The sequence below is a fragment of the Camelus dromedarius genome, chromosome 11, assembly GCF_036321535.1.
Source record: "Camelus dromedarius isolate mCamDro1 chromosome 11, mCamDro1.pat, whole genome shotgun sequence".
Taxonomy (NCBI): domain Eukaryota; kingdom Metazoa; phylum Chordata; class Mammalia; order Artiodactyla; family Camelidae; genus Camelus; species Camelus dromedarius.
Window position 1 is genome coordinate 8,170,752 of NC_087446.1, and position 26,266 is coordinate 8,197,017.

General features: G+C 51.9%; 1 protein-coding gene and 1 long non-coding RNA gene across 4 annotated transcripts; one reads left to right on the forward strand and one right to left on the reverse strand.

The window, feature by feature from the left end:
- The first annotated feature begins 365 nt into the window (after positions 1-365).
- On the forward strand, positions 366-19,357 carry CBX7 (chromobox 7). Of its 3 annotated transcripts, none has more exons than XM_064491434.1 (6): positions 366-622; positions 2,843-2,886; positions 8,795-8,860; positions 12,544-12,610; positions 15,386-15,737; positions 16,114-19,357. In XM_064491434.1, exons 1-6 carry the CDS (start codon positions 554-556, stop codon positions 16,266-16,268), a joined length of 753 nt encoding a protein of 250 aa, XP_064347504.1. In that variant the 5' UTR covers positions 366-553; the 3' UTR covers positions 16,269-19,357. The 3 variants fall into 3 exon arrangements, with proteins under 3 accessions (XP_064347504.1, XP_064347503.1, XP_064347505.1); XM_064491433.1 differs by having other exon boundaries at positions 371-622; positions 16,111-19,357; XM_064491435.1 differs by having other exon boundaries at positions 373-622; positions 15,665-15,737; positions 16,111-19,357.
- On the reverse strand, positions 1,070-7,436 carry LOC135322513 (uncharacterized). The gene is made up of 3 exons (XR_010383104.1): positions 7,202-7,436; positions 5,812-5,856; positions 1,070-2,229 (listed from the first exon to the last, which is right to left on the reverse strand). It is a non-coding gene; the product is annotated as an uncharacterized LOC135322513 (long non-coding RNA).
- Positions 19,358-26,266: the final 6,909 nt, after the last annotated feature.

Genomic DNA, 26,266 nt, shown 5'->3' on the forward strand with positions numbered 1-26,266 from the left:
CTCTGCCCGGGTCCCCACCTGCCCAACTGGAGTCATGCCGTTTCCGGCCCCTCAGAGTCACCGGGAGGATTTTAGGAAACGCGTCTGGGTATTAAGATCTCGTCCCACCCCGGCGCGGAGCGGCGCACGCGCCAAGTAAGTCCCGCGAGCCCGCGGCTCCAGTGAGCGGCGCGCGGCCCGCGGCTCGGGCGGGGCGGAGCTCCGTCGGGGGCGGGGCCTAGAGGGGGCGGAGCCGGGGAGGAAGGGTAGGAGGGAGGGGCGTGACCTGCCCGGCGCGAGCCGAGCCCCCGCCCCGCCTCGCCCCGCCCCGCCCCCTCCCCGCGCGCTCGCTCGCCGGCTCGCGCGCGCCGAGGAAAACGTTGCGCAGGTTCAAAAATGGAACGTCGGCAGCGTGAGGGAGCGCGAGGGGGTGTGCGCGCGTGCGCGTGCGCGTGCGCGCCCGGGCGAGGGTGACTGGGACCCCGCCGGCCCGAGCATCGCGCGCCGCAGCCGCGGCCCCGCAGCTCCGCCCCCGGCCCGGCCCGGCCCCGGGCCCTCTCGCCCGCCGCCCCGCATGGAGCTGTCAGCCATCGGCGAGCAGGTGTTCGCCGTGGAGAGCATCCGGAAGAAGCGCGTGCGGAAGGTGAGGCTGCCCGGGGGCGGCTCCCAGGACCCCTGTGGGGTCCCTTCCTGTCCCCAGCACTGTTCCCTCCACGCTGGAGGCGAGGGAGAAAGTGAGGCGAGTGGGCCCAGGCAGCCCCTCGCTGCCGGACTCGTATCCCCCCAGCCCGTGCCTCAGTTTCCCCTGCCACCTTGTAGGGCGAGTAGTATAAAAGTTGTCGCCCCAGCATGCTGGGGGCAGCTGAACGCGCCAGAGCTGGAGATTAGGATCGGATTGTCGGGATCCTGAATGCCATCCTTTCTCATCCTCCCCTCATTCCAAATATGGGGAGACTGAGGCCCAAACTGAAGAAACGGCTTGCCTCGTAGGTTCGCGTCGGAGCTGGGTCTTGAACACAGGACTCTGGACTCCTGGTGCCAAGTCCTTTGAAGTTGGAGGCGGAGCTTTGGAAAAGCCTTCTCCAGCCTCTTAACTCTAACTGCCAGACTTCGACCTTTTCCGATCCCCTCCACACCCCCACCTCCACGTGTCTCCCCCTCTTCCAGTGCACACCCCTCTGTCTTCCCCACCCCAACTCCCAGCCCCTCTCGGCAGGGCTCAGTGAAGCCGCCTACAGCGCCTGGGCATCCTGGAAGCTCCTCCCCCTTCGCCTTCGCCTCCGCCTCCAAAACATACACGCTGCAATTTAAGGAGGCTTCTGTTCCGCTTGGTTCGGTCCCCACGCCTCCAGGCTGGACTTTGGCCGTGCACACTTCCTGTGCACACGTTTGCAAAGTGGTTTGGCCCCAGACAGGAGGTTGGGAATGGAAGTCTTTGGGGGAAAGTTCCTGTCCCGGCACTCATCACCGTCCTTTGCCCTTATCTCTCTGCAGCCCCTTGGGAGGCTCCAGCGGCAGGGCTGGGAGGGGTCTTAGAGTTCATCTCTTCGCATTTGACAAAGACAAACTGAGGCCTGGGCTGGAGAAGTGACCTGGTCAAGGTCACACAGCAAGTTAGAGATGGTGGTAGAGCAGGAGCTCCAGTTGGCTGATTGCCAGCTCATCTTTCAAGAGAGAAAACTCAGTCCTGGCATGTTGGGCTAAGGGTGACAGTCAGGGTGGGCCAGGACCTTCTTTTCTTCCCCCAGCTTCAATGGGGTTGCTTTCTGTCTTCAAGTCGGGGCTGCCCCTCCTCCATCTCCCTTCCCCAGGGTTTCCTCGATTTTAATTTATTCCACAAAGCCCAGTGCTTTCCATGCTGTAGCCTAAGCAGGTACAATAATTACCCTCCTTCTACATGGGGCTTGAGGGGGTAGAGCCAGGAGCATCATTCCTTTAGCTATTCATTCAAAATAAAGTCATTGAGGATCTGTTAGGTACCAGGCACTATTCTAAGCCCCAGGGAGGGAGCTCCTTCCCTCATGGAGCTGGCATCCTGGCAGAGGAGACACAGTGAAAGAAAATACAGATGCCTTCCAACTAGGCTGTGTTGGGAAGAGAACTGTAAGGTGGGAGGGAGGTTATTAGGAAGGGTGGCCAGGGCAGGCCTCTGAGGAGGTGGACGTGTCTTGGTCCAATGTGGAGGGGTATCACCCATCAGACAGGGCTGGACTGGGAACTTTTAAAGGCCCCTGTCACTTCCTGTGTCACCTGTGAGGAAGGAAGGAAACTGGCTTTATTTTCTAACTACTGGAGAGGTGATCATCCTGTCTCAAGGTGAAGATTTTGTCAGCTTTCTCTAGGGGCCTGCCAGGATCAGAGATTAGAGTGGGTTTAGAGTTGGAGTCACTGGCCTGTCACCTCTGTGCCAGAGGCAGCCTCTCATAGGGATGGGGCTTACAGGGATAGAGCCATGTGGGACACCCCCGGGAAGAGTTTTCTAGGACTTGGAGAGTCTTCTGATATAAAAAGGAAAGAGAACTGTGGTCTTAGCACTGGGCCACTGGACACTGGGTCTCTGGCCACACACATCCCCACAGGGTCTCAGTTTCCCTACACAAGGCGAGCTCCATGCTCCTGCCACAGAAGCCCAAGAGGTGACTGGGGCCCAGTGCACTCCTGTGCTCTAGTAGGGAGGACAGTCTAGGGTGGTTATGCAGCAGCCAAAGTTTGGGGATCTCTGGTTGGTGGAGATCTGGTGGGGAGGTCCCTGACTATGTTAGGGGACATCTGTCTGCAGAGGGGATTGGGCCTTACTATCCTGCGAGTGGTCATAGGGGCATCTGTGTATCTCACCATGTCTCCTTCTCTCTCTTTCTTCCAGGGTAAAGTCGAATATCTGGTGAAGTGGAAAGGATGGCCTCCAAAGTAAGTCTCCTTTGTGTGTGAGTGTCTGCCTGCCTGTACTTCCTCCCGTCCACATTTTACCCTCTCTCCTGCCTAGCTTTTCACTCCCACTGCCGTAGTAATGGCCAGCAGACCTTGATTAAATCACCATCTTCTCTGGGCCTCAATTTCCCCTCTGCCAGTTGAGGGCCTTGAAGCACATGAGGGTCAAGGTGGGCCACCCTCAGTCGCCCTCCATCTTCTGGTTGGATCTGGGCTCCCCTGGCACCTGGGATGTGAAGGCCCAGCATCTTGGTTTCAGAGATGGCTGCCTGCAAGGTGGAGGGGCCCTCAAACTACAGCAAGTACTGTGCCAGGTGGCTGTTCATGGGGTTAGGCAAGACAAGTCTAGCCAGTGGGGCACCAGTCCTCAGTGCCATAGAGCTAGGGACGGAGCCAGTCTACAGAGTAGGTTCTGGTACAGCCTTGTGAGGCAGCTGTGGTCCTGATCTCTAACGATGAGGAAACAGGCCTAGAGAAGGTAAGCAGCTTGCCTTAGGGCACATAGCCAGTGGAGGCAGGCTTGACCTGGGCCTCTCCACTTTCAGGTATCTCTTCTGTGCCTCCTCCATCTCCCAGTTAGGGGGCAGGGGGCTGGGTCCAGGACCTCTCCCAGGTGCTCCACCCTCCTGCTAAGGCCCAATCAGGAATCCCCTCACTAACCAATCACCTCCCAGCAGGGAGTTGTTGGGACTAGGAAAGGAATGAGCAGGTGCTGGGGCCTCCTCATTGGTCTGTGGGTGTCCCACCTCCCTGCCCTGCCTCCTGGAGACTGACTCCTGGAATCCCCCTCTGCCCAGGGCTCTGCTGCCTGTCTGTGCTAGTGCTGTTCTGCTTTGCTGGTGGGTGGGGGAGGGGGGGTGACCAGGTATTGGGTCCTGGGAGTGTCTTGGACATGTGATAGTGAGAGGCAGCAGGGGGGAAGACAGCCCATGCTGCCTTAACTTCCCTGTTTGCAAAATGGGTTCAATAGTCCAGGCCCTGCTCTCTCGCTTTGTGCATTGAAAGGCCTGGGGTGTATTCAGGATGGCCTGCAGGGATCTTGATGATTAGGTTTGATGGCTGGCCAACCAGGTGATGCACTTGTTCATTCCTGCTGCCCCTGCTGCCGCTTCCCAAACACCTGGGACAAGGATAGTCCCCTCCTCCACTGGGCAGATGAGAGGTAGACTTCCCGCCTGGGTGAAGAGGCAGTAAGAGGAGCAGGAGAGCTAGAAAAAGATGATGCTAGGGGTGGGGGGCATATTCCCTGGGTACTCACTCCCCCCTTAGCTTCTGCACCAGAAGGCATTACATGGGAGTGTGTTCACCAGTCTGTTGGCCTTCAAGGCACTGTTGGCTATTCTTCCTCCTCTGTAGACTCCCTTCTCTAAACAGAGGTACTTATCTATTTAAATTTCCTTCTCCCACTTTTCTTAATCCCAAATTAATACATCTGCCCATCAGAGCTTCAGTCGGGGGAAGGACCTGGCACTCCAGGAGCAGTCCCTCCATGGTTCTGCTGGTTTGTGTCCCAGCCCTGAGGCCACTTTTTTCCTAACATGCTGAGACCACCAGATGGGCCCTCATGACTGCCTTTTGTGACCCCCAAGGGGGTTCTGGGAGCCCTGTTTGGATAGATGACCTGGAGCATCTCTGGCTCCACCACATTTTGGTCCTGGGTTCCTGACCTGGCTCGCAGCTAGACAGCTGTGAGCCCTTGGGAAGTTCCTCAACATGGTAGGACCTCTGCTTCCTCATCTCCAAATTGGAATAAAGTCTCTGTCACAGCATTGTTTTGAGGATTAGATGATGGATATAGAGTACCTGGTGCATGCTTAGGCCAGACCAAGCACTTAGGGAATGTGTACTTAGTAAATGTTGGTTTCTAGGTCTCCCCTGAGTGGGAGAGGCATTTGGGGGATTCCATTCCTCACAGGAGCCCAAAGTAGCCTTAGCAATCATTTAGATCAGTCCTCTCATTTTTCAGATGGGGAAACTGAGGCCCAGAGAAAGGAGATCATTACAATAATATAACTGCCAACCTGGTGTAGTGTGGTACCCAATTTATGCCATCCACTGCACCACACCCCACTTCACTTGGGAGAACAGCTTCAGTTGGAGAAGCAGGAGAACCAGGGCTCCTTTGTAACCCACTTGGTTTTCAGTCTCCCCTCCTCAGGGGGCCTTACTTGGAGAAGAGGCCGAGAAAGAGTAGGGAGTGAGTAGTTGGGCAGAGTGCTCCTTGCGAGCCTGGGAGCCTTGGCTAGGGCACTGCCAGCCTGGGTGAGACGGGAGTCAGTCTCATGCTCCGCAGCACCCTTATCACCCTGATTAAGGAAGCTTATTATTAATAACAGAAACCCTGATTTAAACGAACACTTACTCTGTTCCAGGCCCCTGTTAAGCCTTTTCATGCCTTGGCTATTTTCTCTCCGAACAGCAGACAAATGACTGCCCTTCCTCCCCAGCAGATGGGGCAGAGGAGCTATCTTGCTTGTTCAGGAAGGAACAGCAAAAGGCACAGGGAGGGTCTGGGGGCACAAGGCAGAAGATGTTAAATAATCAGCTACAGGTGCTCTTAGCCTCGAAGAGACCCACAGATACCCCACTCTCATCTCAGCCTGCCCAGGACCCTGCTGCTACCCCTTTGCAAACGCTTTCCTTTTCTCTGTCCTACCCTCAGATGCTGCCCCATCTGGAGAGAGGATAACCCCCATGGAGCTTTAGTAATGATATTATCAGTGGGTACAGCAATAACCAGGCTACCTAGCAATAAACCCCTATTAATATCAGACATTAGCCCATAGCATTGCCTCATGGCAACCCATTTTACAGATGGGGAAACAGCAACCCTCCGCATTGGAGTGCTTGCCCAGGCTCATGCAGGTGGGACGATTTGAACTATGGGTACCTCCATTTCCCTACCTGTAAGACGGAGCTCTAGCCTCACGAAGCCCTGCGGAAGGCTGTCTGAGACAAAAAAAAAAAAAAAAGGGTTCATAACAGTACCAGACCCAGAGGAGGCGCTTCTTTGGCCACCAAGGCCAGGTTGAGTAGTGGCAACACAGAGTCCAGCGTTTGGCCCTGGCAGGTGTGTGTTTGCGCTCTCTAGGCTTTTGATATTGATTTAATTAACGCTTGTTTGCTTTTATTATGTACCACATTGATCTAAGTGCTTTATGCAGCTTAACGTATCTAATCGTCACATCAACCTTAGAAGTCAGATACTGTTGGTAGCCCCTCTTCACCAATGAGGAAATGGAGGCTCCAGCAACGGACTCTCTTGTCTCACCGCCGCCCTGGGCACTCTCGCCGGAAGCCCCCCGCATGGCTTCTCATTTGGGCACCTCTAAATCAGAGTAGGGGGCTGGGGCGGGCCTGGCTCAGCGGGGCACCCCGCCCCTGGCCCGATGGGGGCCTGCGCGGCGGGTCCCAAGCGGGGCGGCCTGGAGCTTGTTTACCCTGGCTCGAGGGAGGGCAGTGGTGGGCGAGGCGGGGCGGCGGTCACGTGGCCGTGTTTACCTCTAAGCCGGCGCGCGCCGTCCCCGCCCCCGCCCCCCATTGGTCGGTCGGGCAGTCTGGTCGCGCGCACCCCCGTGCGTGCTTGCGTGCGAGCGCGCGCGCTCGGTGGGCGGGGCGCGCGGCACAGTGAAGTGGATCCCTCGGGCCTCCACTGAGTGCTGGGTCCCTGCGCTGCTGACGTTCCGTACCTCTGCGCGCAGCGCCCGGCCACACGGGCCCGGAGACCCATCCCTCGACCTCTCCCAGGGTGGACTCCGCCGGCTGCGCGCTCCGTCCTGCCTGCGCCCAGCTGTTCTCAAAAGCTTGTTGGCCTTCGCTGTGGCCTCTAGCTCCCCACAGTGCGGAGGGCGGAGAGCCGGTGATGGCCTCCGCTTTAGGAGGGGCGGGGGTGTCCGAGAGGGTGAGGCGCTTGTGCAACGCTCCCCCACTCCCCGGCCTTCCCCACCATCGAGCAGGGCCAGGCTTCCTGCTGCCAAGTCTCACCCTCTGCCATTGCCTTAGTCACCCCGACTGCCCCAGGCCAGAAATAGTCCCGCTAAGTCCTCTGACCCTTTCTGTGCACCCACTATGTGCTAGGCCCCGGGTCAGACGATGAAGACGTGGCCAATCAAATAGTGCCTCTCTCCCAGACTTCACGATCCAGTGGAGAACCAGATACCTTGACATGTGAGGGACCCAAAGGGAGAGGGTAACCAAGATTCAACTAGTTCTAACTGCAGACTGGCATTTACTGGCTCAGTAACCTTGGCAAGATGCTTAACTTCTTTACCTCAGTTTCTTACCTATAACCTACCTCATAAGGGTGTTACAAGAAATGGCTGAGTCCCTGTGGTAGTCGGGCTCCGGCCTCTTGCTGTTACTGTGGTGGTGGTGGTTATTCTTAAGAGGAGGAATTGAAGTACAGAGAAGGTGAGGGACTTGCCAGGAACCACATAGCAGCTACATCAACAAAAAATAGGCAGGGCAGTGGGGAAATGGGCAGGGCAGAGCAGACGAGAGCACTGAAGAGACACTTCAACTAGAGAAAGAGAGAGGGCCAGGAAGGGGACAAAAGAGGAACACAAAATGCCCTCTCTCTTCTTACTGGTTACAGTTGAGGAAATTGAGCCTTTGTTGTTGGGGGAGGAAGGTTTGAAGTCTGCCAGCTTCTGGTTGTTTGTAGTTTGGGCTTTACGTGAACTATTAAACCTCGGTTTCACTTTCAGCATTTCTTCAGGGTGAGCAAAACTCTGCGGTGGCTTCTCCAGCCATTCCTAGAACACCTGGGGGCTGGGGCCTGGGCTGGGCGCTCTGGGAAGGGGTTGCAATCTTCCAGCCAGGACACCAGCCTGATTTATCAATAAGTATGGCAGGTGCCATGAGCAGCAAGGTCCTGGAGAGCAGCAGAGGGGAGGGTTCATTCTGTTGGAAGTGGGACAGCTTAGAAAGGATGTCAGGGAAAGCTACAAGGACCCGACTCTTAAAGGATGAGTGAAGCAGTTGACCGGAGGACTGGGGCACTCGTTCCATTTATGGAAGTCATATAAAATCTGCTTTTCAAAGAAAATTATTTAAACAACAAGAAAAAAGTGAACTGATTTAAAGGCAGATACTAAGTAAATAATAGTGCAGGTGGAAGGAGGATGGCTGAGCTCTGGAAATGCCCGGGTCTGTCCCACAGGGAATGCTGTCTGGTCTGGAAGTGGTGGAAGATCCCTTGTGGAAATACCTCGGGGGTGTCTGCTGTAGGATCCCTGCACCATTCAGTCACCAAATTCCTGCTGTGTGCAGATGTGTGTGGAGAGGGAGGGAGCAGCTCAGCCGGGGCAGAGGCCAGGCTGGGGCATGGGGGGGGCTGGGTACCAGAACGATAATAAGCACGGAACACTTCCTGTGCACCAGGCGCTGCTCAAAATAGACACGTGAATGCATTTAATCAGCACAAGAGCCCTTTACAGATGGGAAAATCAGTACAGAGGTGTTGAATAAATTGTTTAATGTTGCACAGCTAGCAAGAGCAGACCTGGGCTTTGAACCTGGGCAGTCTGAGGCCAGAGCCCCTGATCTTCATTTGCTCTTGCCTCTTATTGGGATGGAATCTGGGGACTTAGAGGACCTGCCCTCTTCACCTGAAGTGAACAGGGGGGTCTAGTTGGGAGCTGGACACAGTCATTTATAGGGTGGTGTGATCAGTGCTCAGAATGGGGGGAGTTCCGGTGTCACTGAAGCCCCCAGGAGGCCCCCAACCTAGCCTGGGTGGCCAGGGACATGGGATTAGGTGACAGTTACACTGGACCAGGAGGGCACAGAGTCCTGCAGACAGTGGCCCTGGTGGAGCAGCTATGGCTTCCTAATTGGGGGTGGGAGGGTAGGCAGAGCAGCTCTGACCTCTTGTTCCTCTCCACAGGTACAGCACGTGGGAGCCGGAGGAGCACATCCTGGACCCCCGCCTGGTCATGGCCTATGAGGAGAAGTAAGGGGGCTCAGCCTGCCATGGGGCTGTGTGGAAGGCAGGCTCTGAGGTTTTCTTAGGGAGATGCTGCTGGCTTGGCTCTGAACAAAGGGCACGGGCATGGGGGCAGGGGTCTGGCAGGGACAGCCCAGTCTAGTCTGCAGCTGGGCGAAGGTGGTGGGCACCAGGTTCTGGGACAGCAAGGGCCCTGGCTCCTTCCTGCTGCTGGGTGATATTGGCCACTCAGCTGACCACCCCAGGCCTCAGTCTCTCTGCTGTTGTTGGCCACCCCCAATAACACCTGCCCCGATCTCCCAGAATGTAGGAGTTTCAAGGTAGGGGTTTCAGTTGCAGCAAAGGAGGTGAAAATGGACACAGAGGCACCCTGCATGCATGGGGCAGCAGGGTCAGTCATGCCCAGCCATGCCCAGTGATGGACCAGAGAGAGACTCCCCCAAGTCACCCTCTCACCAAGTCTGATGGAACTCAAGAAAGGCCAGAGGAGGGAGTGTGGCTTTGGAGCCAGGATATCTGAGTTCTGGTGCCTCCTGCTTGGTCACCTCCTCGGTGGGTGGCCCTGGGCAAAGCTGCCCCTCCGGGCCCCAGTCTCCTGCTCTGCCAGTGCTCTGCTGTGATTCTGCAGGTTGGTCAGTGATTGGCAGCTCCTCTGATGGGCCATGAGGGCACATCTTTGCAGGGAGCCTTTGATAAAAATGTTGTTTCTCCTTGTGGGAGGGCCTTGTGAGCATAATCTAGCCATTCCCTTCGCTGCATGAGCCCCAACGTTACCAACCTCCCTACCAGTCAGCTGCCCAGTCTTTCTGCCTCACCCTGACCCATCGACCCTGTACCGTTTGGGCCCGTTTTATAAAATCATCATTTTTATTTGTCTCCTTTTGATAACCTCTTGAGACAAGGATGAGGGTCTCATCTGACAGATGAGGAAACTGAGGCTCTGAAGAGCTAAGGGACTTGTCTGGGAACCTCACAGCTGGGAAGCAGCCCAAGTAGGATTTCGCCTGGGGAGGCTCCTGACTCCAAGTCGCTGTTGCTCCTCTGCCCCTCCTCGCCCCCTTCTGATGGCTTCTCCCCTAGGAGGTCTTGTGCTGCTGATTCAAAGGACTTGTGTGAATGTCTTCCTAAGGGTAATAAGGAGTCAGCTAATTCGTTCTTTCATTTGTTCAACAAATCTTTATTGAGGTCCTTCTATGTACCGGGCACTGCTCCAGGAATTGGGGGCAAGGAACAAAATCAACTAATGTCCCTGCTCTCACGGGGCTCACATTCCAGTGTGGAGGGAGACCTGCAGTGAAAAGTACACCAGATACGGATGGTGCTGACTGCTGCACAGACAGGGTCGGGGCAGGGAGTGAGGGCTGGGCAGGGGTTGCTGGTTTCAGTGGGGTGGTAGGTGGTGGTGTTTGACCAGAGCCTTAGCTAAGTAACGGAATAAGCCCAGTAGGTATTTTAGAGAAGAACATCTCGGGTGGAGAGCACAGTGAGTGCAGAGGCCCTGGGGTGAGGGCCTGTGAGGGCCAGCATGGAGGCAAGTGGGGCTCTGAGTGTGGCTGGCTGGGTGGTGTGGGTGGGGCAGGGGTCAGTGATGAGGCAGGGTAAGGCATGGGGGAGGGGAGGGACAGCTGCAGGAATGAGGAACGCAGCCCAGGGAGGGCCCTGTGAATCCTGGTAGAGGACTTGGATGTTGTTTTGAATGAGCCAGAAAAGTCAATAGTTAAGGAACAAATGAGGAGCTTAGCGGATTCTACAGACCCACTGTGTGACTTGACTTCCTCCTTCTTTCTGGGTCTTGGTGAGGTGGGGGTGGAAGGTGGGTGATGACCATTTTAACACCTGCTTTGCAGGGTATTTAAGATACTCAGGAGTCTGGCCAGGGGACTTTAATGGAGGAGCCAAGAGGGCAGTCAGGGCTTGCTGGGGCTACGCCCTGGATACTGATGGGCAGAGGGTCCAAGGCTGACAGAAACCAGGCCCTCAGTAGGTAAGGACTGGACAGAATGAATGCCCCCACCTTAACCTCCCAGCCCTCCTCACACAGTTTGCAGGGCAGGAGCAGGGATGCTGCAGATGGGAGGCCAGGTCATGTGGCCTGGGCTCCGGGCCTGCCCCGCTGGCCCTGTCTCGGCCCCCAGGCCTGACCTGGCCAGGCCTGGAGCCCAGAGCTCAGCATCTTCAGTGGCAGAAATTGTTAAAATTGTGGCATCAGGCAACTGACTTAATCTGTCTATGCCTCAGCGATAAAATGAGGCTAGAAATCGTGCCTCCCTCTTGGGTGGCTGTGAGGGTTAAAGCATTGAGAGCAGTGCCTTGTACAGAGTGTCCAGGACATGATACTAAAAATAATAATAAACAACACTTACACAAATGTAATAAATACATATTATCCTTCCCCCACCCCGAGGTCCTTTCCTTTTGCCCCCGCCCCCACTTCCTCCTTTTCCTCTTTCTTCTGTTCCTTCCCTCTCTCTTCCTCTGTTATTTCAGTCTTTTTACCCCGCATTTTGAGAAATAGCAAGGACCTCCCTTGCTCCTTCCAGGAGCCCTGGGGTCATCTAAGAAGGGAAGCTCTTGGCTCCAGACAAGAAAACTGAGGCCCAGACAAGAAAACTGAGGCCCAGCCAAGGTCTCCCATCGGTCAGGGTAGAGCTGGGCCTGGAGCAGGGTGTCCTGGCGCCCAGCACCGGGTTCTGAGATGATTCTTGCCCTAGGGGTTTGGGAGGCCTGGCCTGGCATGGGTATCACATGCCCTGGGTGCTTCTCTCAAAAGCGGGTTCTCGGGCCCCACAGCAGACCTGCTGAGGCCAACTCCATGGGGAGGGAGGGCCCTTCTTCAGTGCTCCTGGAGTCTGATGTCTGGGCTGCCTCCAGGAGGAGCGAACCTCGAAAACAGACTCCACAGATCCACTGGCTTAGCTGGGCTCAGGTTGAGAGACTGGCCTAAGGCTACAGAAAGTATGAGTGGAATGAAGTGAAACAGGATGAATTTTCCCACCACTTCCAGCATGGCCTTGGGGCCTCTGTGTGTCATGTGGCTTTGTACGTGCCCTCAGGTTGTGCCTCATGTGTTGTGTTTGGATGTGAGGAGGGCATCCAGCAGAGAGTGGCATCTACTGGGGCCTGAATATGGGCTAGTTTTTCTGTCCCCTCCCCAGCCAGACTGTACAGACAAGTGGGAGTGGTCCGTGCAGAGGCCAAATGGGGGAAATCTGGGGAGAGCTTCATGTAGGTACGAAGGACTCGCCTGCCTTCTCATTAGCTCCCCTGGGACATTCAAGGCAAATTTGATTGAGAGGTTTCTATACAAGTTTCCTAAGAGCAGAAACTGGAACTGCATTGTTTTGGGGGGCGTTCCCAGTGGCATGAAGAGCAGAGCTTGGCACGCCCCTGGAGCTGTGAAGACCCACATATTTTTGGAGATGCCCCCAAGTCCCACCTCAGCAATTGGGACCAGTGGCTGTGTCCTCACCTTTAGTCAGATGGGAAGGCGGAGCCCTGGGAGTTGAACATGCGACCCCATTGTTATGGCCTAAAGAAAGTGATGGGAGAAGCCGTAAGGCAGGTTTGGGGATGGCCTGTAGAGAGTGTCCCCCTTCCCCATAGACAGCAGGGGGCCGGGTGGAGCGGATGCCTTTCCCTTAAATGTCACCAGTGTTTCCTTTTCTTCTGCCATCTGCTTTGCACCCCAGGGAGGAGAGAGACCGAGCGTCGGGGTATAGGAAGAGAGGTCCGAAACCCAAGCGGCTTCTGCTGCAGGTAACCCCGCCAGCTCTGGTGCCCGCCCACAGGGCCCCCTTGCTCCTTGCACCAGCCCCTGCCCCATTAGAGCATTTGCACCAGCTAATTCAGCTGAACCACTAACCCTCCTGGCCTCTGCCCAGGGCTCTGTGGGGTAGAGCCAGGCACTTAATGAGTATGTTTCAGTGGAAGGAGTTGGGAAAAGTCAGAAGGTGGGGCTGGTGCCCGAGAAGACACCGTGGGTGGGAGATGCTGTGGAGGGAGGTGGGGTGAATGTATGGCTCATGGGATCCTAGAATTTTCAAAGCTAAGAATCTTGTAAATGAGCCTTTTTGATGCTCAAAGTCCCTAAAATACAAAATTGTAGTATTTGAGAACCTTAGAAACATAAGTTTCAGAGGAAACTGAAGTGTGTGGAATTTTAGAATCCAAGAAAAGGAGAGTCCTAGGATTCTGAAACCATACCCTTAGAATGTCCTAGAAATGTGTTATTTTGAGTGAGAAGAAACCCTCTGCCCCAGGTGGGGTCTAGACTCTGGCAGCCCGTATTACCCAGGTCTTGGGGACACTTTGCTGCCTTCTCTGGTTTGCACTGAAAAGAGGATGGAGCCTCAAGTAATGTAGTTATGTGATTGAAGGCAAGCCTCTGAGCTTGTTTTTTCATGTGTAAAATCAGGATGATAAGATTATGTGCTGCCCTTAATTTAATAAGGCTCACCCAGGTATTTAAAGCCAAAAAACAAGGCCTCTTGGTCCACGTGCAGTGTGAGCCGTGCCCAGCCTCCTGTTCACTCTTAATTGTAAATCACCTGAGGCTTTTGCCAGAATAGATGGGCCTGCCTTCCAGCCGTGGGCAGGTTCCACAGAATTTGGTGTGAATTGGGTCCTGGGAAGGGGAGTAGCATCAGTCAAACATCTTCTCCATGCTAAACTCTGGGCTCCATGCTCTTCACAAATGAACACACTTCATCTGCACACCAAACCTACAGGGAAGGTGTATCAGTCATCTATTGCTGTGTAACAACTTAGCAATAAACTGAGCTAACTTAGAGCAATAAACACTTACTATATCACACAGTCTTGGTGGGTCAGGAATTTGGGAGTGCTTTAGCTGGTCCTTAGTGATTCTAGTTCAGGTTACAGCCATGATGTCTTCTGGGAACCACTCACTTGAAGATTTGACAAGGGCCTGAGTGATCTGTTTCCAGTGTGGCTACTCATGCCCAGTGTATCAGTGCTGGATGTAGACAGGAGGCCTGGTTCCTCACCACTGGACCTCTCCATGGCACCACTGGGTGGCCTCCCAGTATGGCCACTAGCTTCCCCCAGAGTGGGCAATCCAAGACAGAGAGCAAGGACAAAGCACAGTGTCTTAAGTGACTTAACCTCGAAAGTCCCACACCACAGTATTCAGTGTAGAGGGGACTCCACACAGGTGTGAATTCCCAGAGGTGGGTATTTGGAGCTGTCTTGGAGGCTGGCTGTGTCAGTTTCTGCATCATTTCACTGATGAAGAAACTGAGGCTTAGGGAGGCCAGTAGTTTACCCAGAATCACACAATTGGATTAAAGCCCAGAGCTGACTCCTGGTGCTCCTGGATCTGTTATTGGCTGTAATTTTCCCATGGTGAGGTAGAGGAGGACAGAATTGTATGAGAGTTTACTAGTCCTGTGATGATAGCCTAAGAGCTAGGCTGAAGGAGTGGGTGTTGATAAAGCTGCATATAGGATAAGCCCTCTTAACATTGCAGTATTTTCGCAATCTCCTCTGGGTTCAGCCCTCCTCCCATTACCGTAACAACCCACACCCCCTGCCGAGTGATGGCCATTAGCAGGTGGGACTGGGAATGGAGTTTGCACATGAGATCTTTGCTCCCAACTTGAGATGGGGCAAAACTTTGACTTACAGGTCCCATTTGATGGCCTCACTCTCTTCCTGGGAGCTCTTGGCCTCTGGTGACAGGTCATAGAAGAAGGTACTGTCCGAGAGTGATCCAGGCCCTCCCAACATTTAAGCATCAAGGATCTTTCTTGGATTTGTATAAATTTCCCCCAAAGTCAATAAGACAGATCCACAAATGACAAAACTTCAGCCTTTGAATGGTGGAAGAATGTGCCTCCCAGCCCATTTTAACGAGAGTGAGCAGGATGTCAACAGAGGGCTGGACCCTGGTAGGGCCACTGCAGCTCAGAGCCAAGGAGTGCCCTGGAGGGGTCCCAGGGTGTCTGCAGGCAGCTGGCAGTGCACCATCCCTGTGGCTGGGTGACACGGTGCACCCAGTGCTGTGTGTGCCCCTTGGTTGACTTGCCCCAAGAAATTTCAGAGCCCTGCGCCTACCACCATAGCCCTGGCGAGCTGGCTGTTTCAGCTTTTGGGGGCCCTTTAGAAACAAAGATTCCTATCCTATAGTGAAGAATAATTCCTTAATTTATCTGCCTCATCAATCCAGGTTTGGTTTTTGTTGGTGAGTTTTCAGTTTGTAGCCTTGTGTGCTCTTCTGCTGTGTACCAAAGGAGTATGCCCTGTGGTCCTGTCCCTGAGCCACTTAGAGCGCTGGGGAGATAAGGCCGCACCCGTGGGCTGCGCTGGGCCAGGCCGTGGGGCCAGGGCTGGGTCTGGTCAAGGGCAGCACTCTGGGCGGTGAGGGGTGCGGGTGGGGGGTGGGGGGGTGGCGGGCTTCTAGCTGGGAAACGTGGGGAAGGGCACTCCGGGTGGGAGGAACAGCATGAGCAAAGGCGCGGCAGTGGGTGGGAGGGCAGGGCTGACCCGCCGTGCCCTGGCTTGCCCCCGCAGCGGCTGTACAGCATGGACCTGCGGAGCTCCCACAAGGCCAAGGGCAAGGAGAAGCTCTGCTTCTCCCTGACGCGCCCACTCGGCAGCGGGAGCCCCGAGGGGGTGGTCAAGGCGGGGGCGCCCGAGCTGGTGGACAAGGGCCCCTTGGTGCCCACCTTGCCCTTCCCGCTCCGCAAGCCCCGCAAGGCCCACAAGTACCTGCGGCTCTCACGCAAGAAGTTCCCGCCCCGCGGGCCCAACCTGGAGAGTCACAGCCATCGACGGGAGCTCTTCCCTCAGGAGTCACCGGCCACGGACGTCCTGCAGGCGGCCAGCGAGTGGGAGCCTGCTGAGCAGCCCCCCGAAGAGGAGGGTAAGGCGGCCAGGCCCAGGGCCCCTCAGAGCTGGAAAGGCCCCTCGAGTCGTCAGGCCCAGCTGGCCCCATGCCCAGAGAGGGCCTGGGTGCTCTGTAGGCCACGCAGCCTGCGGGGGCCCTGGCGCCCAGCCCGGCGCTCTTCCTATGGCCCTGCTCGGGATGAGCTCGTGTCCAGCCTGGGAAGATAAATGTAGCTACCTCCTCCTGTGTGTCCGTCCTTGAACCAGCCCTGCCCTGGCTGGAGACTCAGAAGATGGTCTGGTGTTGGGGGTGGGATGGGAGGTGGTCGACATGCTGCCGCCCACTCCCACCTTCCCCACCTTGTTGCCAACGCTGTCCCCGTCTTTCTTTCTTTGTCCCGTGGCTGCAGCAGATGCAGATCTGGCCGAGGGGCCCCCTTCCTGGACACCCACGCTCCCCCCAAGTGAAGTGACAGTGACCGATATCACGGCCAACTCCATCACCGTCACCTTCCGCGAGGCCCAGGCAGCCGAGGGCTTCTTCCGAGACCGCAGCGGGAAGTTCTGAATCACCATTTTTATTCTTCTTAAACTGTTTTCTTTTGGGCTTGGGGTGGGGATTTCCAGAAAGGGGGAGGGGGAGGGGCGGGATAATTATTTTATTTAACAAAAGAAACATTGAACAGGAGAAGGGGGTGAAATCCCCACACTCTCCCTTCGCCCCGCCCCTTTCTCTGCGAGGATGTTTACAGAGAGGCCGCAGATGTGTCTACGGCTGGGCCTGGGGGGGGCCTGGCGCTGCTCTGTCAGGTGGGGTACCATCTCCAAGGCAGGTTGGGGACAGGGACACTTCTGTCACGATTCTTCTCTAGATAGACAGCGGCTGGTCCCAGAACAAAGGAGGAAGGCCTGAACCCTCCCCATTGAGCAGCCCACCCAGCCTTTCTGGTTGGTTTCCCCTTTTCTTGTGTGATGTGTGTGTATGTGTGTTTGTGTGTGTGTGTGTGTGTGTGTATGTTGGGCGGGGTGGGGGGCGCTCTTTATTTTTAACTTTCCACTCCAGCTTTGTGGGGGGGATATGGAGGCTGGCTTTGACCAAAAGTGATTGGGTCAGAGAGCTAAGGGGCTGGAGGAGGCTTTGAGATTGTGGAGTGGGCCACCCTGTCCCTTTAGAAAGATCTCTCCATTTCCCTGGGGGCGGCTGCCAGCTGAGCTCCTTCCACTGAGAGCTCCCCCCTCACCTGACCTGTGAAAACTGCTCCCTTGCACACCCAGCTGCGTGGGTGTGTGCATACTGCCCACATGACTGCGTGCACATGTCCACAGATGTGTGCAGTGCGTCTTGCAAACCTCCTGTTTAGAAACTCTTACCAGGTGAATGGAGAGGGTGATCCACAGCACAAAAGTTTGCCACGGGCACCCCTCACTCACCGCACCTTGCTCAGCACTTCACCTGACAGGATCTGTCCAACTCGGTGTGCTGGCAGCTGTCAGTGGAGGGCAAGGGTCCAGCCGGTGTGTGTGTTTGAGGGAAGGGGATGGCCTCCGATGCTCCAGGCATGCGGATGCAGTCTTGCAGATTCACCTGGCCAGCCGCAGGTGCGCAAGTGTCCTCCGTGCAGGTGTGCTGTGCACCAGCACCAGCTCTGAAGCACTTGAGCTCTGTTCTCCCCTCCATCCCTGGGCTCCCGTTCCCTCTGACTCAGGTGACTTTCCAGCCCTTCCCTTTTCCCTCTTTTTTTGCCCTCCCTTCTGACTCAGCCAACCCAGATGTGGGTGGTCAGGGAGGGAGGGAGCGTCCCACCACCTTCTCAGGACAGCCCTCAACTCCTGACGCCATTCCTCCTTCCACTCTGTCTCCTCTCCATCCACCCTCAGTGCTGCAGCTGGGGCTAACCTTGTTTTCCTGTCAGGGGGACCTCTGCCATGTCTTCCTGTGGTCATGCTGTAGTGGATGGTGCATCAGGGTGTGGACAAGCCCCACGCCCTGGCAAGAGGCTGTGTCTGCCAGAGGAGGGGGCACTCAGTTTCTGGTCTATACAAATGTGCCCTGTGGCCTAGTAGCTTCTCCGGCAGTGAGGAGTGACCGCTCCCCTCTCCAGGCCCTGTAGGAGAGAAAAAGCCAGGTTAAGGGTGGGCACCAGGGGAGCAAGAGAAAGGCTGGCTCCCTCCCCTCAGACCAGGCACTCCAGTCTCCCTGCTGCCCTCTTCCAGGGCTGTCTCCACAGCCTGACTTGAGGAAGTCAGTAGAATCTTGCTGAGGCTCAAATAGGGCAGTTCTTTCTCTAGACCCTTTCTTCCCAAGTTCCCAAACCAAAGAGAGCCTGCCCCCCATTTTTGTTTGGGGTGCCCTGCTGGCAAGATCCCAGATCCCTGAGTCTCTGTCTCTCCTTCCTCCTTATTCCTTCGTTGTCCAGGGTCAATTCAGTGCTTCCATTGGGGGATGGCTCTCCCCCACCCACCAGATGACTTGATTCACCCCGAGCCTAGGGGGTTGAGTCTAGAGGAGTATGTGGGGGTGGACCAGGGAAAGAACCCTGCGGAGGGGAAGGGCAGCCTGAGCTGGGGGCTGTCCCAGAACAGGGGGTCCCAGCAGAGGGGAGGAGGGCAGTGGGCAGGGGCCTCGTTCTATCAGAATGCTGTTGGCCCTGGCTTTGGGACTCGGCTGGCAGCTTCCAATAGAAGTCACACTCCCCCTCCCCTAGGGGACATGGGGCCTCCTCCTTCCTCACGTTGAAGAGATGTTTGTGCAGTTTGCAGGTTTGCCCAGCTCTTTTGTGGGATTAGGCGGCTGCTGCAGTAGAAGACTTCTTGCCTCCCTCTCAGGCCTTCAGGGCCCACAGGGCTCCCTGCTCTCTGACCCTGGGAGCAGGACTCAGGAGCTGTGGTGGAGACTCCCTGGGGGAAGGACTGCGGGCTGTTAGGACCTTCCTGCCCAGGACCCAGGACGAGACCTCATGAGGGGTTGAGAGTGGCCTTGTAGGCCTCCACCGGCCCTGAGCGACTCAGCAGGCTTGGGTGAGAGGGGCAAGGCAGACATGACCCCCCCACCCCACCCCACCGCCACCCGAGAAGGCCAGTACTCACTTGGGGGGGAACATTGAAAAAGTTGGACCACCTGCCTTGCCTTCCCCCAGCCCCACCTGTTTTGAATGTAGAGAGACCGGTTGGTACTTTTCTTTTGCTGCAGGGTGGGGCAAGGAGAATGTTCTCCACCCTGGCACGGCACTTGTAATGCTGCCGGGCCACACGAGGACCACCACTGCTCTTAGGATTGTGGTCCCATAGCCACCTTCCTCCTCTGCTCCTGCCCCAGGGAAGGCGCTTCGCTTGTCAGGTGGTGTAGCTTTTGCTTTATAATTGGCCAGCCTGGCCTCAAGGTCTTAGCACAAGAACGCTTCCTTTGCACAGAATGAGCATGAGCTTTGTTCAGACTAAATGAATGTATTTGGGAGGGGTTGGGGGCACGAGTCAATTCCAAGCACATGCCTTTTCCGACAGTGTGTGCGGGGAGAGCTAGAGTGGACGCAGAGCACGGTTTTATTTTTGTACTGATAGTTATTGGTAAGAGACTGTATAGCATCTATTTATTTAGATGATTTATCTGGTAAATGAGGCAAAAATTATTAAAAGTACATTAAAGATGATTTTAAAAAAGCTCTTGAGCATCCGATCATTCCTTGTGATTGTGTCACAGCTGTGCCAGCGAAAGAGCTCCAGCTCTGGGGGCAGCAGACGGGGACCTTGGCCCCAGGTCTGCCAGTCACTGGCCATGATCTTGGACATGTCCTTTAGTTTTCTTAGACTTCCAGATGTAGTGTACAGATTAATTCTGGTGATAGGTGGGAAAGTGATTGGGAGCTGGAAATGGGAGTGGAGACGGAGGCGGGAGGGGGACGCCCACTGTCGTGGTCCTTGCAGGGTCTCATCAGAGGCTGGGCAGTGCTTCTGATTTCTTCTCCATCTTTTCTCTGCTTCCTGCCAAGAATATTCCGTCCTGGAGCCTAGGAGTGGTCAGCATCCCAGGTCTCTGCCATTGCAGGGTCTGGAACCCAGGACTGTCATGGGCTGACTCTCATCTACTATTCTGTTCAGCCAAGCTCAGCACACCTGACTGAACCCAGAGAGTAGTAGTCAGAGCCAACATGAGTGAGAGTCAGGAGATCCCTCCAAGCACATCTGTACTTGGGTTCGTCCCTGGAAGAGAGTAGAGACCGGATGGGAACAGGACAGGCAGTGGGAAGAACAGATAAGAGGCCACGTGGCCACCCAGTGGCAGGGGATGGTGGTGGCCACAGCCATGAAAGTGTCAGTGAAAGAGGGAGAAACAGCTCAACGGCCCCAGCTCCACAGGATGATGGTGGTGGTGACAGCATAGACACTGAGGACAGGGAAGGCAAACCCGCATCCTGAGTGGGTGTCCGGTGTGGTAAGTGTGAACAGCTGACCCCTCCAGTAGGAAAAAAGTCCAATGTAATCAACTTGCCATGAAATTTCCAGCCCATCTCCTTGAAGGATGGCACCACATCGAGGGCCTGCCCTCAGTGTCCACCTCTGACAGGTTGGACACTCATCAGCTGCAGTAACGAGCCTTGGGACCGGCTTTGTGAGAGGAAGCGCATGCTGTTGGCCCCATTCGTAGTCTTCATTTCTTCCACCGTGGCCATTCCATGCTGGGCTTGTTGTACAGGCCCTGGGGGGACAAGGACAGGGGCTTGCTGTCATCCACCACCAGATAGGTAGATAGTTCATCCTATCCTCCCATTTCTTAAGAGTTTTCTCTATGGTGAGTGCTCTGGTCCAAGATTCCAAAGTGACCCCAAGCATTTCTCTTTCCTCCCTCCTAAAATCCCAGTAAAATGTCAGTCAAGCAACCAGTTAATAAAATGCAAGCTGAAATGAGAGAAAGATGGATAGCAGGACTGGAAAACAGGAAAGGAGGCATCCAACAAAGGAGAAATGGTGAGGAATTTCCAGAAGGTAGCAAAGTGGCTGAGGTCAGAGCGGGAGAGGAACCAACAGGAGCTGAACGGGCAGCCAGTAGAGGGCGCACGCAGGAGGATTGGTAAGGGGTGGAAACAGGCTTCCTGAGCAACAAAGTCTGGTTTTCCAAACAGACCTCGGGAACACACCGACTCTGGACATTGTGACATTTGAACAGAGTGGTCAGTGCTCGCTTTGGCAGCACATATACTAAAATTGAACAGAGTGGTCAGCTTTCCAGAAATAACCAGCCAGGCTAGTTCCTATGGGAGTGGGAGGTTCTTCCCAAGAGGCTTCTGACATGGACGTCAAGGTCAGGACACAAACAGTAAGAGGGAATAAAGTGCTTCCAACAGCCATGAAGCACCTACACCCCCAACCCCGGCTTCTGGTTCTTTGTACCCACTTCTTGCTGAAGAAGGGCCCGGCTGGGCTGACTGTCTCCTGAGTCCTGCGCTCCCCAGCGCAGTGCCGCACTGATGCTGACAGCCTTAGTTGCTGTATCAGTGTCCTAGGGCCACCAGAGCAAAGGACCACAGATGGGTGGGGCTTAAACAGTAGAAATTTATATTCTCACAGTTCTGGAGGCTAGAAGTTTGAGATCAAGGTGTCGGTAGAGTGGTTTCCCCCGAGGCCTCTCTTTGGCTTGTAGACGGCCCTCTTCTCCCCATGTCTTCACCTGGTCTTCCCTCTGTGTGTGTCTGTGTCCTACTCCCCTCTTCTTATGAGGACACCACTCACACTGGCTTAGGGTTCTCCCGTATGATCTCATTTAAATTAATCACCTCTTTAAAGGCTCTATCTCCAAACGCAGCCACATGAGGTCCTGGGGGTTAGGACTCCAACACATGAATTTTAAGTGGAGACACAAATCAGCTCTTGACAGTTACCTACCAACACGCAATTTGTCTTTCTGCTGACAGAACCTTCATTATTTGGGAGGAGAGGAAGTGGCAGTTATCCAACAAAATGCTCTTTTTCCCAATTCCCTTCCCTGCTCCCCCCAGCTATGGGTGCTGTATGTCCAATGACAGGTAAGTGAGCTATCTGAAGTGGGCCCTTGAACTTGGGCTCATCTGATGTTTCCTCGTGTCAACGAAAATTCAATTAACTATTAAGTTAAGAAGAAAAGAGGGAATTTTATTTTAGCCAAACTGAGCATTATAACCCAGGAAGCAGATTCTCAGAAAGCTCTAAGAATTGTTCCACCTATTAGTTAGAAGTCAGAGGCACAGTCATATACATTTTTGAGACAAAGGCTCATACATCAAAATGACATACTGATATTTTACATAAAGTTTACCAAGGATACATAGTCCAGGTAAGCACAGACAAGGCGAGCAGCAAGTCACCATGACCCCCTACAGAGGTGGGAACAATCACTATTCTCTTAAGAAGTAACGTTGATAGCATCAGAAGAAAGGAAAAAAATTGATCTTTCTGGTTGAGCAGGCGCTCCCACCTTTGAAGAGCTCTGGTTAACGTGCAGATGCGTACTGCACATAAGGGAGGGAGGGAGGAGGCCCAAGCAAACACAGAGAGAGAATTTCATGTTTAACTTTTCTTGTTCAATAGCATTATGTTCTGTGTTTTCTTTTTCCATAGATTCCACATATGAATGATATCATATGGTATTTTTCTTTCTCTTTCTGGCTTACTTCACTTAGAATGACATTCTCCAGGGCCATCCATGTTGCTGCAAATGGCATTGTCTTACCATTTTTTATGGCTGAGTAGCATTCCTTTGTATAAATTCTGTATATTAATTTTGTATCCTGCAACTTTACTGAATTTATTGATGAGCTCTAGAGTTTTCTGGCAGTATCTTTAGGATTTTCGATGTATAGTATCATGTCATCTGCAGGTAGTGCCAGTTTTTACTTCTTCCTTTCCAATTTGGATTCCTTTTATTTCTTTTTCTTCTGTGATTACTGTGGCTAGGACTTCCAAAACTGTGTTGAATAAAAGTGGCGAGAGTGGACATCAATGTCTTGTTGCTGAATTTAGAGGAAGAAAAAATACATTTGATTATGTCAATAGATGCAGAAAAAACTTTTGATAAAATTTAACATCCATTTACTATAAAAACTCTACAGAAAGCAGACATTGAGGGAAGGTACCTCAACGTAAGAAAGGCCGGATATGACAAACCCACAGCTAACATACTCAAGGGTGAAAAGCTGAACACATGGTTTGTCTTCTTTAATCTGTTGTGTAATGAATTCTATTGATCTATTTCCTGATCTATAACTATGTTTATTCACAATGTGAGTTGGGAGAAATTTATGTAACTTGTAATCTTTGATTAACACTGAAATTATATACTTTTTAAAGGTTTGATAGAAAGTTTTGTGAATACATTTGGTCCTAGTGCATTTCTTTCTTTCTTTTTTCTTTTTCAGGTGGTGGATCTTTATCTTTCCAATCCTCTCCATGATAATAGATCCCTCAAGTCTACTTCTTCTTAGGTGACTTCTGTTAATTTATATTTTGCTAGGGAATTGTTCATTTCCTCAAGGTTTTCAAATTTGTTTCCATAAATTTGCATGTAATGTTCTCTTATAATCCTTCTAGTCTTCCCTGTATCAGGGTTATTGTTCCTTTCTCATACCTTATCTTGTATATTTTTGCTGCCTTTGTCTTCTGTCAGATTCTTTCTGGATGTATCTACTTTATTGGTCTTTTCAAGGAACATATTTTTGTATTTATTTGACCTATCAATTACAATTTTCTATTTAATTTCAGCTTTGGTTTTTATTAACTTCCTGTTTTTGGCTTTTCATTGCTTTTTCTAATGTCTTAAAATGAGTAGTAAATTTCTGTATTTATCTCTTTTTTTTGTAATAAAAACATTTAGCCTATCAATTTTTTTCTTAGTATAGCTTTTGCTATGTTCTCTAGATTTGGGTTTAAAGTTACATAAGTAAGGGCATATTTTGCTACAAATATCTTTAATAACAAAATACCTGACCAGTAGACTTGAATAATGCAGACATTTATTATTTTATTTAACAGGGATACTAGAGGTAAATATTTCTAGAGTAGTTACTGTTTCTAGAGCGGATATTAACAATGACATCAGGAACTTGTGGGAGTACAAACTTGGGTTAACAAACTGTGATATTTTTAATTGAGTAAGTTTCACATATTATTCTGTGGTCTTTATAAAAGCACAAACCTCTAATACTATTAAATATATCACTCTGTTAATTGAATCAGTTTCATATGTCGCTTTGTGAAAATCATGTAAGAATGCAAGCCTTGATTAACAGACCAAAATACTACCCTGATAATTAAATAAGTTTAGTTGCTTTAAAGCTGCTTCACTAGCAGAACACTGCTACAATCCGTCTCCTAGCCGTAAAAAGCAGAGACATGCTTTGCCTGTTGGCATAGCTTGAGGTCATAGGTTGAGGGCTGCTTCTGCAAATGGAAAACTCATGCATTGTCCCTTGCTCTAACCAGCAGGACACGCTTCACTTATCTAAGGCGTAGGTGGATAGAGTAGAGCTGCTGACGCTCACAGAACACTGTGACTTAGCCCTTAGCTCAGAAAAACTGGGCTGCTTTGCTTGCTTAGATTATCTCTGATCATTGTGAAGAAACTTTGTGGTGGTCTGTTCCTCAGTATTGATTGTTTTTATCTAGTCCCTGGAACAGGAACATCGCAACCTCTCTTGTGATTGCTTAGGGCTTAAAACAACCATTCGTGCCTCTTTGGAAGAATTTATGACTCTTGCCTATTTACATACTTGCTAAACTTTATACGTTCTGCTATGCTTGTAGCTCCCTTTTCACATGCCTAAGATGTATTTACTTTGATCCTTTGTTTGCTTATTCTCAATAAATACGAGTCCTGAAAGAGGTCGAGGAGTTGGTCTCTGGCTCCTTCTCACTCTCTTGACTTAATAAAGTCTTGAGTAATTTTGTTCTTCCGTGGTGGGACTTTTGCTGGACAAAACCCACAAGAACTCATGCTTTTTCCAGTTTTTTGCTTCATCATCCTCAACATTTTGGCTTTTTGTTCCCATGCTCTTCATTTTATGGTTGCATGGAAACTGTCAAGAGTTCCCAACATCTCATGTTCTATCCCACTCGTGGGCAGGAAAAACAAACCCTACTTGCCTGAAACGTCTTTTGAAACAAAATTAGAAAACTCTCTTAGCAGACATTTTCTTATGTTTGATTGGTTGTAACTGGGCCGCACAGCCACTTCTAGCTTTAACAGAGGCTAAAAAAGCTTCTGGAAAAGGGGAAGAGGGTCACATGACAGACTTGGGCCAATTGTGATTCATCTCCTGGGCTAGAGACATTGCTGCTACAACCAAACTTAGGGTTTACAATCATTTTTCCTTTATGTAGATGGCTGCTATGTTGTTTGGTACATACAAGTTTATGATTGTTACATTTTATTCTTTAATTGTTCCTTTATGTTATCATATTTAGTCCCTCTTTAACCTGTCTGATGCCTTTAACTCCACTTTGTGTAATATTGCCACTCTTGCTTTTTTTTACAAAATAATTTGCCTGGTATCTCTTTGTTCATCCCATCAGTTTCAATTTCTATTATTTAATTTTTCTTATTGATTTGCAGTGTTGAGTTAGTTTCAGGTGTATAGCATAGTGATTCAGTTATATATATATATAATTTTTCATATCTTTTTCATTATAGGTTATTATAAGTTATTGAATATATTTCTATGTGCTATACAGTAGGTCCTTGTTGTTTATATATTTTATATATAGTGGTTAGTATCTGCAAATCCCAAATTCCTAATTTATCCCTCCCCTGCTCCTTTCCCCTTTGGTAACCATAATTTTGTTTTCTATGTCTGTGAGTCTCTTTCTGTTTTGTAACTAAGTTCATTTGTGTCATTTTTTTTAAGATTCCACATATAAGTGATATCATATGATATTTGTCTTTCTTTGTCTGACTCCCTTTACTTAGTATGATAATCTCTAGGTCCATCCATGTTGCTGCAAATGGCATTATTTCATTCTTTTTTATGGCTGAGTTATATTCCATTGTATATATACCACATCTTCTTTATTCAATCATCTGATGATGGACAGTTAGGTTGCTTCCATGTCTTGGCTATTTTAAATAATGCTGCTATGAACATTGCAGTGTGTATGTCTTTTTGAATTAGAGTTTTCTCTCTGGATATATATACCAGGAATGGGATTGCTGGATGATATTTTAAGTCTATTTTTAGTTTTTTAAGTAATCTCCATACTGTTTTCCATAGTGGATGCACCAGACTACATTCCCACCAACAGTGTAGGAGAGTTCCCTTTTCTCCACATGCTCTCCATCATTTATCATTTGTGGACTTTCAATGATGGCCATTCTGACTGGTGTAGTTTTGATTTGCATTTCTCTGATAATTAGTAATATTGAGCATCTTTTCATGTGCCTGTTGGCCATCTGTAGGTCTTCTTTGGAGAAATGTCTATTTAGGTCTTCTGCCCATTTTTTGATTGGGTTGTTTGGTTTTTATTATTGAGTTGTATGAGCTGTTTGTATATTCTGGAAGTTAACTATTTGTCAGTCACACCATTTGCAAATATTTTCTCCCATTC

Excerpts from the sequence above, each read along its gene's own strand:
- CBX7 (XM_064491433.1), top strand. The coding sequence starts at position 554 with ATGGAGCTGTCAGCCATCGGCGAGCAGGTGTTCGCCGTGGAGAGCATC. Across the intron at positions 2,887-8,794 it reads TGGAAAGGATGGCCTCCAAA|GTACAGCACGTGGGAGCCGG; the intron begins GTAAGTCTCCTT and ends TCCTCTCCACAG. Across the intron at positions 15,738-16,110 it reads GCAGCCCCCCGAAGAGGAGG|CAGATGCAGATCTGGCCGAG; the intron begins GTAAGGCGGCCA and ends CCGTGGCTGCAG.